Raw genomic sequence first — 19,081 nt, 5'->3', positions numbered from 1 at the left:
TCCTTCTCTATAAGATGTACTCTGACATTTAACATCTACTTCCACATTCCGGTTGTAAGCCACTGCACAGATTTCACGGCCCACTAGTGAACAGGAAAACTGCTGACGGACTGGATCCCCCTGCCCTCCTGGCTGGCCTGTTAGAACAGCCCACCCCTCTCACTGTGCCCATGCCCAGTTGTGCAGGTTGTGCACTGCACAGTTCCAGGATGTTACAGTGTCCTGTCGTTTCACAGTATGTAACAGGGTGGGGTAGCTCTGCCAATAGTGCGGGGGCGGAGGGAAGCGTCCCTTGTGCTCCCTGTGAAGGTTTGCTGAAATGACTGAAAAACAGATTACTAGGGGAAAAAAGGCAGACAAACATTAATTCGTGTTAGCATGGGAGCCATATGAAATATGAGGCTCCAACAAGGGCAAAATAGTTGAGGCTTAAATACGCTTTTCATAGAGAAGAGGGAAGTGAGGGGCCGTGGGCCGTTTTAGAGGGATAGTAAGTGATTCTTAGGAGAAACCAATGGACCCAGGAGGCAGACATTATCTTGGCAACGATTCTCTTAGGAAACTGAATAGGACCAGCAAGTTACGGGACGGTGAGGGGCCGACTGCACCGTGAACAAAGATTTTCTTCTGATGCAATGAAGCCTCCCAGATAATCACTTCCAGCTGCCCTCACAAGAACAGAGGGAGCGTCTATCTGGAGGAGCAGCGGCCACAGGCTTTTCTCTCCTCTGGTGGCTGCCTCTTTCCTGGTTATTTGATCAGATTCCTCAGGAAGAGATCTTAAGACAACTGTATTTCTTTTGGAAAGAAGTTTCTTAAGTCGGATTAGGAAATTCTAGGGGGAGTCTCTCTGCACTTGGGGCTGGAGGAGGAAACCAGGTTAGAAAGTTCTGGATTCTAAGAAAGCTTCGAAGGGCTTCCAAGGTCCTTTCAATCAAGTGCTCAACTTTTCCAAAGCACCACACTTTGGGGTCTCGTTCTCCTTACCCTAGTGCTAGCAAATAGCATTGGAATTTGTCTAAATTAACTTATCAGCAAATTAAATTAATACTAATTTGTCAAAATTAAGTGAGTCACTAAAGCTTTCTGGAGCTCATCTGGATTTCCGAAATGAAGCTAGTTACGGAGGCCCTATTTACCTCCCAGAGTTGTTTTATAAAGCCTGAAGAGGCATGAGGTGTTAGTGCAAACACGACATTGGCTCGTCCTCACTGTTGCTGTTGGTGCTTTCTTCTGAACTTTCTGAGTGTTGTAGAGAGCATGGCCTGTTCTCACTCTCAGCAGAGGCAGGGGACACCCCTGAGCGCTGCTTCATGGTTTACAGTCCTGAGGTAGACACACGTTTCCTGAGTCCTCTGGGTGACACACGCTTGGCACTGGCAGTCCTGTATCCAGTGACTGGAGTTTAGAGGTTCAAAATGTAAAGGCAAATGTGAGCCCCTTGACTCCAGCTCGCCAACCCTGGGTAATCCCTGAGAGCACCAGTGCCTGCGTACCCTCAATCGGGGAGGTGGCCTTTCGTGATCGTACGGGGTGGGGGTAAGCAAACATGAAGTAATTGACTCCAATTGTGCTGTGCTGTGTTGCTCCGTTTTAGGAAAACTGCTATTATCCCAATTCACTTGAAAAATAAAGAAATAATAGGAAAATCACCTCAATGCTGAGATGCCGGCTGCTTTTTGCTGAACAGACAAGGCTTTGTGCCAGTGCAGGGGAGCTATGAAGTGAAGACATCCCACCTACTGTGGCAACCTCTACTGTGGCAGCCGGGGTGGCCTCCCACCTGTCACCAACAGCCCAGGGCCTGAGGAGGCAGCTCTCTGAACTCACGAAGAGTGCTCCCCTGTGGAGCCTCCGGTTCCCGCTGTTCCGAAGACAGAGACCTCTGGAGGGGAGCACAAGCTCCCTGCACGTCATGAGCATCCAGCAAGACGAGGCACACGAATCTCATTTCTCAAGGAGAGCAGCACTGACAACCTTGGCCAGGGAGAATGTTTCCAATGGAGCAAGGCAGTCAGTCCCTGGGAACTGAGGCCTGTGCACATCGTGTATTACCAAATAGCTGCTCCTTCCATCCTCTCTTGTACAGGCTGTCCTGTAGAGTTGGTAACATTGAACATTCTGAGCTAGCTTGAGAATGATGTCCATTAGAATCATGAGCCTTATTTTCTAATAACTCCCCCCACTCCACGACCCACGCCTTCCTCCCTTCTAGCCTGCTTGGTGGGTCAGCCTCAGATGCGGGGGAGGGAGGCCAGCGAGCCTGGCTTCGAGCCCCCCAGAGCCCCGGCCATCTGCTGAGTGTGAGGCGACGGTCCAGTGGGTCTTGTCCTCTTCAACTCAAGGGAAGCTGGGGCGCCCTTCCAGGGTCTTGCTGCCTGGCTGGCCAGGAGTAGAGCCACACACCCTGAGGATGGTGCCACACACCCTGGGGTCCTTCCCAGGAAGGGAATCCAGCCTCACACGGGCCTCTACAACCATCACGCAAAGCTCCGAAACCACGGCAGCCCTACAGAGGCGATGCTTTGCTTAAAGGGGCCTTGTAGTACTGTCTTTGTTGGGATTCTTCCAGGGCTGTTTAGCTGGAAGGTTCTGGAAATGCTAGAGTGGAGGGGAAGTCCTACAGGAAGGCAGCCAATGACTGCCATGTTTGCAAGCCAGCTGCCGTGGTGTAGGCAGGGTGGAGAGAGCAGAATTCACTGGGAAAATCCTAGAAGCTGGCACAGAACACATGCAGCGGGACACTCACTGAGGGGTATTCACGACCCCTGCCCTGGAGCCCGAGAACTGGTTCCCTCCCAGCCAGGCTGAGTGCTGTCAGGCAGGGAAGGCAGAGCTGGGCAAGGCAGTCAGGGGAGCTAGAGGGACACCAAGTCCTGCTTGGTCCTGCCAGCTGCCCCCCAGACCTAGGGGTCGGGAGTCACCCCCACACCATGGTCAGGGCACCCCTTGCTTATGGGCATAGGGAGCCAAGGGAGGAAGGTCAGAATGGCGCACTCTTCATGGGGACCTCTGCTTGCCCCTCAGGACTCACCCCAGCTTCCTGACCCACTTCCTGACCCATGCTAGTGCCTCACTGCTGGGCCTCATGTGGAAAGAGCCACTGCACAGCCCTGGGACTGGGGGATTTCTGTAAGAGCTACAATGCTGCTAATGGCAAAGTATGCATAGTAGAAAAAAAAGCGGGGTCCCCACATATTCCCAGGTTTCTGCCGTGCAGCCGGACCCCAAGCCCCACCTGCCACTGGGAGGACATGCAGGCCCTCTCGGGCACCTGGCCTGGGTCTGTGACTGTCCAAGCCCCACATTCACACCAGGACTGAGCCCATGAGGGCAGATGACTGCCTGTGACCACAGCTCTCTCACTGGCCGCTCTCTGGGGGCCTCCTTGGACTCTTCTAAGCAAGGGTGGCCTGGCCCAAGAGAAACTGGTTCACACCTCTCCTCTGTCCACACTGCCTCCGCAGACCCAGCCCAGCCCGAGGCTAGATGGAGAGAACAGCCCTGTGTGGGTGCAGGCTGCTTTGCACACAGATGGTCCACACAGTGCCGAGAGGACACTCGCCTGCTTCGCTTCTTCCCCTGCCTCCCCTTGGGACTCAAATTCTCGGGGGAACCCACCTCACCCCTCCCAGAGAGGAACAGCCTCTCCAGGGACCCTGTGGCATCAGAGCCCTCAGCTCTGAGGACACGGCCTGTGTTTCATTCCATCCTGACGGAGGTCCAGAAAGCAGGAAACTCAGGCAGGCTGTCCTGCCGCCCTGTGGCCATCTGGGCCAGGCGGGAACACCTCTGGCCTCGAGCTTTTCCAGGCAGGACTATGGAGCCGAGCCCCACTTCTCATCTGGCAGCTGAATACCTTCTTTTGTTCTTCACTGAAGGCCGAGCTGAACACACACTCCGTGAGCTGCCGGGTGGAAGGAAGAGCTCGGCTCCTGCGGTCACACCAGCCTGGCCCCCATCCAAGTCCAAGCTGGGCGAGGGGAGAGTGGACAGCCCCGACTTCACACTGCCCTACTTTCAAGTTTGGCCAAGTAGCCTCCTGGTGGAAGGAAACAATGCCACTGGAACGTGGGTCATGGCAAGGAAGAGTTTTCTAAGTGGGAAGGATGAGAGACCTTCTAGAAGCCTTCCGGGGAAGACGGTGGAGCTCTTCGAAGCAAGGGAGTGGTGGCCCGTGATGGGGTCACTCGGCTGTGAGTCGGCCAGAGGCAGGAACCGCTAAGCGACACCCCCCACCAGGCCATGCCACTCCCCAACACAAGGGCTGTCAAGACGAGTTCTCCAGGCAACATGAGGGGCCCACCCGCATGCCTGCCGAGTGCACCGTGCTTTGCACAGAGAAGTCTCCGTGTGATGCTGGCCTGGGCCGCTTCGGGCTGAGCAGGAGCTCCGGGCAGAAAGATCACCTGAAATCAGCACCAGCTCCTGTAGCTGAGACTGCCCTGGGCGCCCTGGTGAGTGAAGCAGTCAGGCTGCTTTCAAATCGCTTTGCAGACTGTGTTCCTGGCAGAATACGAAGTTCTTTTGACTCGATCATCTCGAAGTGGAACATCCTCCAAGAAACAGAAAGCAGGGGCAGGTATGGCCCATTTTCTCCAGGTGCATTTAAATCCATCTGGGATCAGACACACCGGAAAGGTTCAGGACTCCCAAACATGGACTCCTGGGTCGCATCACTCAAGGATGCAGTGTGAATACAAGGATGGTGGAAGGCGCAATTGGTACCATCCCAATACCCGCACGGCCCTCCATTCACTGTGGGAGCTGCAGCCACTCGGCCTAACTCCCCTGCTCTCATCAATAATGCAGAGACGCCAGTCTTTTTGCAGGGTCACTGTCAGGACTAGAAACTCACTTAAAGGCGGCTGCCCAGCAGCTGTCAATAGAGAAGGGCCACCCAGCTCCTCTCCTTCCTGCGCCTTCCTCAGGCCTCTGCTGTCATTTCCTTGGCTCTCTTTTGTCAGTCCTATAGAGAAAGACTTCTTCCTTTCTGCTGGCCCAGGAGCAGTAATGATGGATCTGATAGCCTAGATTTAAGTTACTGAAATATGAAGACTTAGCTTATCTTCAAAGCTGTGCTGGCTGCCACAGAGCCCACAGGTACACATGTGGACACAGTGAGCACGCAGACACAGACTCACATCTTCCCTGGCCCTGCTTGACAGTGGAAGTCCGCTCCCGGCCGGGTTTTAGGGACCAGGACTGCTCTGGGGGTGGTGGAGGCACATGTCCTCCACATGGGAGGTGACCACATGGGACCTTGAGGTTCCTGGTGTGGGCATCAGACCTACAGTACAGCAGCCAGTGGGCCTGCACAGTCCCTCCAGTGGACTTGCCAGACACGTCTCTTGAAAGATCTGTCCTGGAGTGTGCCTTTGGCAAGGCAATGAACCCAAGAGGGTCCCCTGAGAGCCCAGTGCTCTCCTGTGGGAGGTCCTGACCTGTGAATGCAGGTTCCTCCCTCATTTATAACCGAGCACATTAGAAACCTGAAGGGCTTTCTGTAAGGGCTGCCTGTCAACAGTTCAACTGTGGCACCTGCCTGTGACTCTCCTTTCCCTCCCTGTCCTCTTCAGATGGGCACACAGCTCCAGGAAGACATGGACAAGGTGCAGAGAGCCTAGCTTGCATGATCTAAGGCACAGTGCACCAGGACAAAAGGAAACTGCAGGAAATCCAGACCCATCTGACTCATCTGGATGAGTCAGATGACCGTGGGGAACATCTTTCTAACAGTAGTTCTCTTAGCATGATGCTGAAATTGGCTTATGCGTTCTGGGCACTCAGCACCTGAGTGCTCAGAGGGGAAGCTGTCCTCTACTGGGTCCCTCCTGGTGTCTCAGACTCCACCCTTCCGGCGTCCCGCTCACTGCATCTAATCGTCCATGGGAGCCCCTCTCTGGATTGTGCAAAAACATTTCTTCTTTCTCCATAGACAAGTGTCTGTTCTGTCCTGGAAAGTGGGTCTGACAACCTGCGGTACCCAGGAGGGGACTGCTCTGCTTTAAGTGTCTCTAGGCTGCCCCTTTAGCCTCTTCGGGGCCCCCTGCTGGCCTCACCAAGAACCATGGACACGCTATTTTTATTCTGATGAGGAATGGTGCCGAAATGTCTTCTGACTTGACAAGACACAAAATTTAGGTGCTGAGAGAGATACTTCAATTTCAAGCTTAAAGATTACTTTGAGTCCCCCAGGACTCAGAAGCAATTTAGAGCTGATACCCTGAACAAGAGAAAGGTTAGAAGATTAAGACCAACTGCTGTTTGGATAAATGGTTGGTAATTGCCCATATCCGCAATTATACACTGGCACATAATATCTTTTCCGCTACCTTTCTCTTCTCCTGCATCCCATCAGGATCGATTCGGAAGGAGCCCACCTTGGTGTTCTTCTGCCGAGCCTTGGTGATGTCGTGCTCTACCTCGTCCATCAGGGCCCTGCACGCTAACAAGACACAAAACAGCCATGGTCAGGGGAAGAGGAGGGCCGGAACCTGGCCTTTGAGGGTGGCCTCTCTGGGATGGGCAGAGTGGCTTCCTCTGTGCCATCCTCCAGCTGGAACAGGGACCATGCTGATGTGCCTAGGACCTGGGAAGGACTCTTGTCCTCTGCAGAGTTTTCAAAGACAGTGACACAGAGACTAGTTTTTTGTGTTCCCTCTTGTACTCTGCATTTTCAAAACCATATACAATTTACCTTTACGTTTAAAATGTGCTGTTTTTTTTGAGACAGGGTCTCACTCTGTTGCCCAGGCTGGAGTGCAGTGGCACGATCTCAGCTCAACCTCCCACACTCAAGCCATACTCCCATTTCCGCCTCCAAGTAGCTTGGACTACAGGCACACATCACCACACCTAGCTAATTTTTTTTTTTTTTTGAGATGGGGTCTCACTATGTTGCCCAGGTGGGTCTTGAACTCAAGCCATCATCCTACCTCGGTCTCCCAAAGTGCTGAGATTAGGCCTCCCAAAGTGCTGAGATTACAGATATGAGCCACCATGCCCAGCCTCAGAGACTACAGATGTTCATTCTCTGAGTCCACTGGACTCTGGAAGCCCCTCTTGGTTGCAATAATTACACCCAAGTAGCTTCTGCACTGTGGGAAAAGTTGATCAAAACTGGCCCCTCCTCCCAAAGATACATTTTTGCTGGATTTGAAGTCAAAGGGGACTCTCAGAAATTTATTTTTATGGAAAATGTAGCTGGTTTTGTCCCCTAAAATCCCTTCTCCCCAGGCACATGGCTGAGCCGTGCCCTGGGGTCTGAACTCTCACAATGAAAGATAAATGAGGTGATGCCTCCAACATCAGCCTCATTTACTGAGCCGAAAACTGATTCTGAGTTTCTGTCAATGGATGGAAGTCAGCATGTCAGGGTCCGCCCAGATGCATGTGGGAGAAGAGAGATCACGGTGTCAGTACCCCGATCGGCCAGAGAGCACAGGCTGCTGCCAGTGTGGCCCACTCGCTCCCCTGGCTATGAAATGAGACCCAAAGCTTCCATCTCAGCCACTCTCCCTCCATCTGTATTTCGGTCCCTGTTAGAATAGCATAGCCTTTCTCTGCCCAGGGTGTGACTGTGACACAGATGACACTGTGTTTCATGCTCCCTTCTGATTTGTGTCCAAATGTGGACTCTGAGGACAAAGGCCAACTGTGGGCATGAAGCTGGAACACCAGTGTGCTCACTGCCTTTAGGTGTTGCCGCATGCTTCTTCCCAAGTGCTGTGCCCTTGTAGACTCCAGGACCCTGTGATTGTGATCCCAGCGCTGTCCCCATTTCACGGACTTGGCTTGGAGAGATGGAGAGACTGTCCCGGGTGTCTCCCTAATGCAATGCACTACAGAAATCAGCAGTGGAGCCACTGTTTGAGCATGTAGATGGCACTCAGCCCTCAGAGGCAGGCAGCCCACGCTCCCTCCCGACCCTGCTCTTAGGGGTCACTGACCTTCAGTGCGAGAAGTCATTGATTACTATGATGATTTGCTATTGAGCAGTACATCTAATGAGTGGCACTAGGCTCCTCTGGGGCCCTGAGGTCTCCGGCAGAGGAGCCTATATCTCTAAGGCTTCCAGGAGAAGGAAGTTTTGATGGCAGAAGCATGAAAACCTGTGTCTTGGGTGTCCCCATCAGCACTTACTGTTTGTACTTGACACAGTGCACAGGGGCTCAAAGCTGCTGTCCACAGTCAAGCCCCTCTGGAGCAGGACTCACAGCTCCAAGAACAAACGCTTCCTTTCTGGCTCCCTTGCAGCTAGGCCAGGGCCTGTAACTTGGTTCTACAACCGTGCATTCTAGAATCTTCCTGAACAGCCAGCACTCACTCTGTCCCCTCTCTGACCCGCTATAGGTTAGAGCTCAGGCCCCAGCACCAGGGTTCCCTGGGAGATGTGAGGGTGAGGAACACCAAGGTGGGTCCTGGGGCCTGCAAGGGAAGACCTCTGTGCTGACCAGGACAGCAGCCTCTACCCTTATGAGAGGGAGACAAGCATTCAGCTCATCTAAGCCACTGCTATTTTGAATTTACTATACTCACTCACAGAGGAGCGTCACCTTCTGCCTCTGGGATGGAACAGAAAAGGACCCTCCACAGCCAGCACTCCCCAGTGGAAGATCCCAGCCAGCACAGGGCCAGGGCCACCAGGGGACCCTGGGCCCAGAATCCTGGGCCTGCAGGTGGTGGATGGCCCAGCAGGCTCAGACGAGGAGTCCTCTAGGAAGAGCCAGCGGCGACCATGTTAATGCTGAGAACCAGGCCACCTGGGATGGAAGACAACAGGAGCCCAGCTCACAGATGAGAGTGAGAGGAGGAGGCATGGGGCTATCCAACGTCCTTTACCCTGGCTCCTAGGAGAGGGAAGATGGTGGGAAATGGCGTCTTGGAAGCAGAAGCCAAAGTGGTCAGCACAAAGGAGGGGTGGCCTCTGGCCTCCAGGCCAACTGCAAAGTAGCCACACACAGCCTGAGAGGGTGGCTGCCAGCTGGGTGTGAAGGTTCCCCCAGAACCAGGGTGGGCAGAGCCCAGCATCTCCAGGGGCCCACCTGGCCTCTGCCCTGACAGCCTCCTCCAAGCCTTCCTGGTGGACCTAGGAGCAAGCGATGCTGCATCCTCACCTCCTGGCTGACAGAGGACAGTGCTGGTCAGCAGAAAGAATGTGGCCTTGCCGTCAAGTGCCTGGCTTCAAACACTGCTGGGCCCTGGGTGAGCATCACCCAGCTTTACCCCAGGCTCTCCCATCATAAGGAGGAGGTTGTATGTGTCTGTAAGTGCCTGCGAGGCTGCAGACCCTTGCCCAGGCTTCTTCCCAGCTGCCCCACCCTAAGCCCAGCTGCTCCCTGTGCTGTGGTTAACTGTGGGTGTCCTTGGCTCACTGGAGCCCCTCAAGGCTAGACCTGCTGGCCAAAGCAGAAAGGGGCCAGCGAGTGGGCTTGGCTCAGGGGCTCTCTGGGTCCATATATATTTTAATGTTCTGCTCCCTTCATTTCAGGCCCACGTTCATCAGCACCAAGACAGGCCGTGTAAAGACAGAGCCCCTCGGAGTGCACGGCTGTCATTGAGTATCCCCAAATGCCCTGAGCATGGGGATGGCAGTGGCAGGACCAGGGCACACCCCGCCCCTGCCCAGGCCACGCAGGGCTTCTTGGGGTCAGGGTGGCCCTGTCAGCAAGGGAAGGTGCCGGGCTTCCAACAGGACACAAGGGCACCCAGGCCTGCCATCCCTGACCTTCCCTCGGAGGGGCTGCTTCACGAGAAAAGATCGTTTTAAATTTCCGCCCCAGGTCACAGAACAAGTTAACAGAGTCACGTCAGCGACCTGGGCTCCAGATTTCTAGTCCGGCATTAATTTAAATGTTAATCTGAAACCTTCACTTAAATCACAGGAGTTTAGAGTTTATTAGAGCAGGCGGCGGGAGTGGGGCCTCATGGGGGGATTGGCGGGTCACATTGCCTGCCAGAGGGCAAGCCCCCTCCCGCTGGGCCCACCAGCCCCTGCCATTCTGGCTGCCTCCTTCCCTCGCCCTCCCTTTCTCTCTTGGAGGAAGATGTGGAAATGGGAAAGAGATGGCAGTAGATGTCACAGCAGAGTCAGATGAGCCCCCAGTGGCTCGGGTGCCGAAGTCATCTTAAGGGACTTGCAAGAGCAGATGGCGTGCCCACCGCTTCTCAACTCCACAGGTGGCGACATCACACAGGCAGCCCAGATCAACAGGGGAGGGAGTATTCACACATCAGGAATAGGCAGACGCTATGAATCAGGGCTCTGCTGCCGCGACCCTCCTGCCCACACTCTGCACACGCCCACAGGGGGCTGCATCTCCCTAGAGGTGAAGGAATCAATGAATATCTGAGCATTTGCCATTTTCAAGGTTGTAAGCAAAGTGCAAGGAAGCCACCGAGGTCTGAGGCTCAGCCCCTGCCCTCCAGGGAGCTTGCCTGTGGCAGATGCTGTGCCTCCATTCCTCCAGGAGTGTCTGGGCCACTCTCCCCACCAGCGGGAGTGGCTGTGGGCAATGTGGATTTTCCTCCAGTGGCCTTTAGGCCATAAGCAGAGGTGACATCAGAACCATCTGGGGAGTTGCTGGAAGGGCAGACCCAGGTCCCAGGCTTGGAGACTCTGAGTTGGGTCTGGGTTGGGCTTGGATCTGCAACCGTCTGTGACATACAAGAGGTCACTGTGCTCTGCACCAGGGCCCTCTCTGTCCTGAGGTGACTGGCCAGTGCCAGCTTTCCTGCACCCTGCGCCTGTCCAGAGCAGGTGCTGCCAACCAGCAGAGAGGGGTGCAGGGACCACTTTCTCTGGTACCTCAGAGAGCATGGCTCATTTCCAGAACAAACCATTTTCTAGCAGTTTCTATGAGCAAGGCAGGAGCCCTGGTGTTACTGTGGTGGCAATTCAAAGTGCCCATGCAACCCCCTAGCCACAGTGGGTCTCCTGTGAGGCCCACCCACGCCAATTGAAGGGGGTTGTGTGTGGGGCTCGCACAGAAGGCTCAGGACACTCACGCACTCTCTGAACCTTATGCTGCTCTAGGCCAGGTATGGGAGGAGCAGCAGTGAGGGAGGCCACAGCCCCACCCTCAAGGGGCCCAGCCCAGCCACAAAGACCCCATGAACAAGCTCGGAGAGCTGAGTGTTGCTGCAGAGAAATAGAATGTTACAGGAACGTCCGGTCACTGAGGTCCTGGGGAAGGCCTCCGGGGACAAGTAGGATTTCCAGGAAGAAAACCAGAGAGTGCCCCCAGCCCCAGGGCAAGGAGTGTGCACCCCTGGAAGGGCCCAGCCAGAACGCAGAGTGTCTGACCCATGTGAGGGACAGAGCCATGCTCCATCTTCCCCGTTGCTTCTTACTCATTTTTCTGTCATAAGGATTTTCCCAACTTGTGCATAGTTGTTGCCATTTTTTAAATGGTTACATAATATCCCATCAAGCAGATGCACCATCATTTCCTTTTCTATCCATGCATGTTAGGTTGTTTCAAGGGCTTAAAAGATGGACAATTTAGGCTCGTAAACTAGCTTGTCAACTATCCTCATTTGAAACATAGCCGTCTTTTCAAGTTAACATAGGGTGTGGTTGCATTTCATCTGATCATTCGACAAACTTTAAGCACATATCTTCTAAGTATTGTCCCAGGGTGCTGGAGATGTAACCCCGAGTGGGAGGCACCATCATTACTCATGGAGTTTGCAGACGAAAGAGTAGCGTCTACAGAAGATTAGCCAGGCATGGCGGTGTGTGCCTGTAGTCCCAGTCACTTGGGAGGCTGAGGCAGGAGAATTGCTTGAAACCGGAAAACAGAAGTTGCAGTGAGCTGGGATAGCGCCACTGCACTCCAGCCTGGCGATAGAGGGGGACTCTGTCTCAAAAAAAAAAAAAAAAAAGAAAGAAAGAGAAAGAAAGAGTAGCATCTACGAGTTCCAGAAAGGAGAAACACAAGGTGCTAAAAGAATCTACATGGATGGGGTGGCAGGTTAGAAAAGAAGACTGCAGCATTTTGCCATTTTCCATGAAGAGCTGGTATCTATTGCCCCACCCAAGTCTGGGCTGGGCCTGAGACCTGCTTTGGCCAGTACCCGTGGCAGAAGTGACGTGCCAGCCTTCTGAGGCATCACCAGCCCACAAACCTCCCAGTCCCCTCTCAGCCTGGGAGAAACAGTCAGCTGATGTCTTCAGCCTCTGGCTTGGGGTGAGTTACCCAGCACAGGTGAGCTGGACCTTGTCAAAGAACACGAGAGGCTTCCCTAAGAGCATGACAAGTAAGAGCTGAAAGATGACGAGGCATTTACCAAGTGAAGAGCAGATGGAGCTGTATTTGCGAAAACACCCTAGTGGAAAAGTGCAAAGTGAGTTTGATGCACAAGAAAAAACAGTATCTCCCAGCAACTCATGCCTATAATCCCAGCACTTTGGGAGGCTGAAGCCAGTGGATCACCTGAGGTCAGGAGTTCGAGACTAGCCTAGCCAACATAGTGAAACCCTGTTTCTACTAAAAATACAAAAATTGCCTGGGCATGGTGGCACATGCCTCTAATCCCAGCTACTTGGGAGGCTAAGGCAGGAGAATCACTTGAACCTGAGAGGTGGAGGTTGCAGTGAGTCCAGATCATGTCACTGTGCTCCAGCCTGGGCGACAGAGTGAGACTCCATCTCAAAAAAACAAAACAAACAAACCAACAACAACAAAGAGAAACAGTAGCCCAGATACCTGAGGAGAAAGGAGAGGGAGAAGTGTATTCTGTGCTGAGGCTACAGAGGCCAGGGGTCCAGGCCAGGCGGAGAGAGCCCTGCAGGTGCAAGCAGGGAATTATGTATCTATTCTTAGCCAAATGGAACCACTGCAGTATTCTGAGTAAGGCAAGATTTGATGAGATTGCATTTTTCTCCTTTCTTTCTTTCTTTCTTTCTTTCTTTCTTTCTTTCTTTCTTTCTTTCTTTCTTTTGTTTTCTTTTATTTCTTTCCTTTTTTGAGACAGAGTCTTGCTCTGTTACCCAGGCTGGAGTACAGTGGTGTGATGTCAGCTTACTGCAGCCTCGAATTCCTGGGCTCAAGCAATCCTCCTACCTCAGCCTCCCAAGTAGCTGGGATTCCCAGCATGCACCACAAAGCCTAGCTACTTTTTGTATTTTTTGTAGAGACAGGGTTTTGCTATATTGCCCAGGCTGGTCTCAACTGCCAGGCTCAAGTGATTTACCCCCCTTGGCCTCCCAAAGTGCTTGAATTATAGGCATAAGCCGCCTCACCCCGTCCCAAGACGTGCATTTTTCAAAGATCATTTAGGCTGCGAGCTGGGACAACAGACTAGACAGGACCATGGCATGCACTGGTTTCAGTCAATGAGCTTCTGCAATGACCCAGGCAAGAGATGACTGCACTGGTGGAGGAGATGCAGGGAAGTCAAGGAATCAAAGCTTGCAGGGGGGTAAAAGCAGTGAGACTGGTGACGGTTTGGATGTGCAGGTTTGGGCAGACACTGCTGGCTGCTTTCTAAATGACATCCCCTTCCCACTCTCTTCTCAGTTAATAAAGTACCGCCCCATCCAGTCATTGTCATCCACTTGTGTCAGAGAAACAGGTTCATTGCAAGTTCAATCCAACCACAGCAATTCCATGCGTCTTGCCAACTGCTGGTTTGGGATGGGCCTGTGTCATGGGTGTGGACATGGGATGTGAGAAGGGGTGCTTAGCAGGCTTCTCCACAGGCATCTTTCTTCTCTTTTACAAAGCAGAGACCTCGTTCCTGCCTCTGGACATCATCTGCAGGTGGTCGCTAGAAATGTGGCAGCCATTCTGGCACCAGGAGGGAGGTTCACAGCAATAGGCTGAGTGGGGCAGGGTGGAAATGCAGACGACACTTGGCTCTGGTGGCACTGCTGAGCCTCCACGAGCTGCTTTACCTCCTGACTTCATACGTCTACTTTCATCTGTTTTCTCCTTATTGTCAAAGCCATTTTGAGTTAGGAACTATGTTACTTACTCCTCAAGCCTATGTTGGCTTCAGCATGATTGGCCTGCTCAGGTCACCATAACGATGTACCAGAGCTGGACAGCTTAAACCACAGAGACTTATTACTCACCGTTCTGCAGCTGGAAGACCAAGACGAAGTTGTCAGTAGGGTTGGTTCCTTCTGAGGCTTCTCCTTGGCTTGCAGATGGCTGTCTTCTCCCTGTGTTCTCACATGACCGTTCCTCCATGTGTGTCTGTGTCCTGGTCTTCTTATAAGGACACCAGCCATAAGTCTAATATGCGCCTTGTCTAAAGGGCTCGCCCCAAGGTCTCATGTTACCTTAATGACCTCTTTTTTTAATTGCATTTTAGGTTTTGGGGTACATGTGAAGAACATGCAAGATAGTTGCATAGGTACACATGTGGCATTGTGATTTGCTGCCTTCCTCCCCTTCACCTATATCTGGCATTTCTCCCCATGCTATCTCTCCCCAACTCCCCACCCCCCGATGTCCCTCCCCTATTTCCCCCCCAACACACCCCAGTGTGTAGTGCTCCCCTCCCTGTGTCCATGTGTTCTCATTGTTCAACACCTGCCTATCAGTGAGAACATGCAGTGTTTGATTTTCTGTTCTTGTGTCAGTTTGCTAAGAATGATGGTCTCCAGGTTCATCCATGTCCCTACAAAGGATACAAACTCATCGTTTTTGATGGCTGCATAATATTCCATGGTGTATATGTGCCACATTTTCCCTGTCCAGTCTATCATCGATGGGCATTTGGGTTGGTTCCAGGTCTTTGCTATTGTAAACAGTGCTGCAATGAACATTCATGTGCATGTGTCCTTATAGTAGAACGATTTATAGTCCTTTGGATATATACCCAGTAATGGGATTGCTGGGTCAAATGGAATTTCTATTTCTAGGTCCTTGAGGAATTGCCACACTGTCTTCCACAATGGTTGAACTAATTTATACTCCCACCATATAGTGTAAAAGTGTTCCTATTTCTCACATCCTCTCCAGCACCTGTTGTCTTCAGATTTTTTAATGATCACCATTTTAACTGGCATGAGATAGTATCTCAATGTAGATTTGCATTTCTCTAATGACCAGGGATGATGAGCATTTTTTTATATGCTTGTTGGCCTCATGTATGTCTTCTTTTGTAAAGTGTCTGTTCATAACATTTGCCCATTTTTGAATGGACTTGTTTGTTTTTTCCTTGTAAATCTGTTTTAGCTCTTTGTAAATTCTGGATATCAGCCCTTTGTCAGATGGGTAAACTGCAAATTTTTTTCCCATTCTGCTAGTTGCTGATTCACTCTAATGACTGTTTCATTTGCCGTGCAGAAGCTGTGGAGTTTGATTAGGTCCCATTTGTCTATTTTGGCTTTTGTTGCCAATGCTTTTGGTGTTTTAGTCATGAAGTCCTTGCCTACGCCTATGTCCTGAATGGTTTTGCCTAGATTTTCTTCTAGGGTTTTTATGGCGTTAGATCTTATGTTCAAGTCTTTAATCCATCCAGAGTTAATTTTAGTGTAAGGTGTCAGGAAGGGGTCCAGGTTCTGCTTTCTGCACATGGCTAGCCAGTTTTCCCAACACCGTTTATTAAACAGGGAGTCCTTTCCCCGTTGCTTGTTTTTGTCAGGTTTGTCAACGATCGGATGGTTGTAGATATGTTGTGTTGCCTCCGAGGCTTAATGACCTCTTTAAAGGTCATTGAGTCCATCTCCACATGCAGCCACATTAGGGGTTAGGGTGTTCACATGAATTTTGGGGGACACAATTAAGTCATAGCCAGCAATAAAAGGAAAGCTCATGTTCACATAGCAAGATGTCCAGAGGTTAGCCCGTCAGCATTGGTGGCCTCAGCCCCTGTCAGGCCCTCACCTGACTCTGGCTCCACGTCTCTGCAATGCTCTTGGTCTCCCCGCAGAGATGTAAGATGTTGTCTGCGGTTATAAGCTTCAAACCCTCAGAGCCTTACATCTGGAGGTGTGGAGGATCACTCCTCACCTGTCAACTTCCATTTGTAAGGAAAACATTGCCAGGCGCCCCTGCAAGCCCCTTCCCACTCCCATTGGTCAGAGCTGTCCCACAGCCCGGCCCAGCCCCCGGCCCTGGCATGGAGATGCAATGATCATGTTTGCTGAGGCCAGTGGACTCATATCCTCAGGGGCTGGGAAGGGCCAGCCTGTCCTCTGCAGCCCTTGGCAAAGCTAAACAAAATCAGGGTTCTCTCAGCAAAGCTACTCCTGGCCCAGAGACCTCAGGACATGCCATGATGCTCAGAGCGCCGGGCAGAGATTCAGGGCGGCAGCCGGCGGGAGGGTGCTGGGCAGGGGCGTGCGGCCAGCTGGCGAGGAGGCAGACCGAGCCTTGAGGCTCCTTGGGCCACGCGCCCCAACACAATCTCCACGGCAACCCGTCTGCAGGAGGGACTCCCCATTGAGTTTTAACCCAAATTATATTTTCCAGGTCTAAAATCAGAGCCACTGTGGAAGGAAGAACTCCTGTTAACAGCTTCGAGATGCTCTGTGTGTGAGGATGGGAGGGGAAGCAAGAGCTCAGAAACAGGATTTTAAATGGAGCAGCAAGCCCCAGCTGCTCAGCCCCAAACTGCAGAGCGCTGCTATGTTCCTTTAGATAAAAGAGGCAACGCAGAAAACCTAACACCGCATGTTCTCACTCATAGGTGGGTGTTGAACAATGAGAACACACAGACACAGAGGGGGAACATCACACACCAGGGCCTGGGGAGTGGTGGCTGGGGGAAGGGTAGCAGGGGGTTGGGGCTTGGGGAGGGCTAGCATTAGGAGAAATACCCAGTGTAGATGACAGGGCGATGGATGCAGCAAACCACCCCCAAGGAACACGTATCCCTACGTAACAAAGCTGTGCAATCTGCACATGGACCCCAGAATTTAAAGTATGATTAGAAATAATAATAATAAAATAAAATGCGAAGAAAGAGGCAATGTTGTAGAGTTGGTGCTTGTTTTCAGGGAATATTCTAGATTCACCTCCAGTGTTACTCAGTCACCTCTGACACGCAGGAGAGTGGCCTCTAATCATCCGACCGGCAAACGCTATTTCCTCTGGGGGAAATGCAGACAAATCCACAGTTGACAGATTTCTGATCCTAACAGAAAAGGGTCTCTGGTTAGCCTCCAGGTAGCCAGAAATCCAATCCACATAATTTATTTGTATTTATTTATTTATTGAGACGGAGTCTTGCTCTGTCTCCCAGGTGGGAGTGCAGTGGTGTGATCTTGGCTCACTGCAACCTCCATCTCCCGGGTTCAAGCAATTCTGCCTCAACCTCCCGAGAAGCTGGGACTACAGGCACGTGCCATCATAACCAGCTAGTGTGTATGTGTGTGTGTGTGTGTGTGTGTGTGTGTATTTTTGGTAGAGATGGGGTTTCACCACATTGGCCAGGCTGGTAGCAAACTCCTGACCGCAGGTGATCCATCCACCTCGGCCTCCCAAAGTGCTGGGATTATAGACGTGAGCCACCGAAGCTGGCCAAATCCACATCATTTAAATCTCACTTTTTATCTTTCTTTTATTCCAGAAAATATTATTTGATTACATTTTTTTTTAGAAAGATCGCCCAGGCTGGAGTGCAGTGGCGCAATCTCCACTCACTGCAACCTCCACCTCCGGGGTTCAAAAGACTCTCCTGCTTCAGCCTCCGGAGTAGCTAGACTACACGCATAAACCACCATGCCTGGCCAAATTTTAGTATTTTTGGTAAAGATGGGGTTTCGCCATGTTGTCCAGGCTGGTCTCAAACTCCTGACCTCAAGTGATCCACTGGCCTCGGCCTCCCAAAGTGCTGGGATTACAGGCGTGAGCCACCATGCCTGGCCTGATTACTCTTTTAAAGTTTTCATGCCAAGTTTCTTGAGTACTAAATTTCTGTTCTGTATAGTATTTGATAATGTCAAGAAAAGTTGAGAAAAATCACACACCACGTTGCTTGTTGCTTACCTATTTCCCCAAGGAACCCAGCAGAGCTATTTTTGTGTTGGCTCCTGTGCCCTGGGTTCTTGCCAGTGAAAGTCACCCATTATGTGAGTAAAGAGGCTCAGGGGCAGTCACGTCTACACCGAGCCCTGAGACAATGACCACAGCTTTCCCGGGAGCAGCGCTTCCCGCACGCAAGCCAGACACCCACTGAGAATGCCGCGGGTGCCATCGTGAAGTCAGGGACAGACTCTCTGGGGCAGATACTGTTCTTATCAAGCCCATTTCATGGACAGGGAAAACAGGCTTACAGCAGAGAAACACAGACCTTCAGGTTGTCCCTGGCTGCAGAGCCAAGATTCGAAAGCAAGTCTGTCTCCGGATCACAGCCATCAATTACCCAGGTGCCGTCGGTGCAGTAAAGAGGCCTTCAGGCAAGCACTGATGGGGAGAGAGCTGCCGGGGAGCATTGCCTGAGAGCAGCGTGGACGCGTTTCTAAAGCCGGCGAGCAGGGTGCAGGCATGTTTCTAGAGCCGAGCACGCCACCAGGCTCTGTGCCTGTTCACGGGGCCCTTCATAACCAACAAGGAAAGTTTTATTATAGAAAGAACCTTACACGTACGACTTGTATGAGTTCTTATAAACCAATGAAGGACAACCCAGGCTGACCTCATCTCTCATTCCGCGAGCCCAGCCACCTCCGTCCATGTGCTCTGCCACCTCGTGGCCCCTTCAGCCCCATCTAAAGGAATCTCACCTTTCCCAGCCGACTCAGGCACTTGCTCTCCCAGGAAGAAAATAATTTCTCAAGAAAGTATCTAAAGACAGCGGAGTGAGTTCCAGCCCAGCTCACAGCCTCGGAGCAGGTATGCAGACAGCCAGTGACATTCAGGATGATGTCACACAGTCACTGTTGCCTCATTAGGAAACCACATTTTGAGAGCAGAGGCATAAACTCCTCTTAGAAGGGCAGCTTGGCATCCTCCATGGAAAGGCCCCACCCATAGAAGGGTGATGGGAGAAGCGAGCTTTGGGTCAAAAGTCACTGCGCACCAAGACAGTCCAAAGCCTGCCTCATCCACTGTAAACAGATTGGTGGATTTGGGGAACTCAGAGTTGAAAGAGGGATGCCAGGAGTGAAAGATGACAGGGA

The 19,081-nt window shown here is 52.0% G+C and overlaps 1 protein-coding gene across 4 annotated transcripts in view; it reads right to left on the bottom strand.

Moving 5' to 3' along the window:
• Positions 1–19,081, bottom strand: part of CNPY1 (canopy FGF signaling regulator 1) — a 130,154-nt gene that overhangs the window by 38,511 nt on the left and 72,562 nt on the right. For 2 of the 4 annotated variants that reach the window (XM_035254284.3, XM_078343373.1), the window contains exons 1-2: positions 18,686–18,804; positions 6,336–6,448 (exon numbers count right to left, since the gene is read on the bottom strand). The exons of 1 other annotated variant lie outside the window; for it this stretch is intronic. In XM_035254284.3, the coding sequence (XP_035110175.1) occupies positions 6,336–6,434 (99 nt within the window). In that variant the 5' untranslated portion in view covers positions 6,435–6,448; positions 18,686–18,804. Of the gene's footprint in view, positions 1–6,335; positions 6,449–18,685; positions 18,805–19,081 lie in introns of those variants that run through there. One more of the 4 variants, XM_035254283.3, reaches the window with a different exon arrangement.

This window comes from Callithrix jacchus, chromosome 11, assembly GCF_049354715.1.
Source record: "Callithrix jacchus isolate 240 chromosome 11, calJac240_pri, whole genome shotgun sequence".
NCBI lineage: Eukaryota > Metazoa > Chordata > Mammalia > Primates > Cebidae > Callithrix > Callithrix jacchus.
This window is presented reverse-complemented; position numbering and strand designations above follow the sequence as displayed.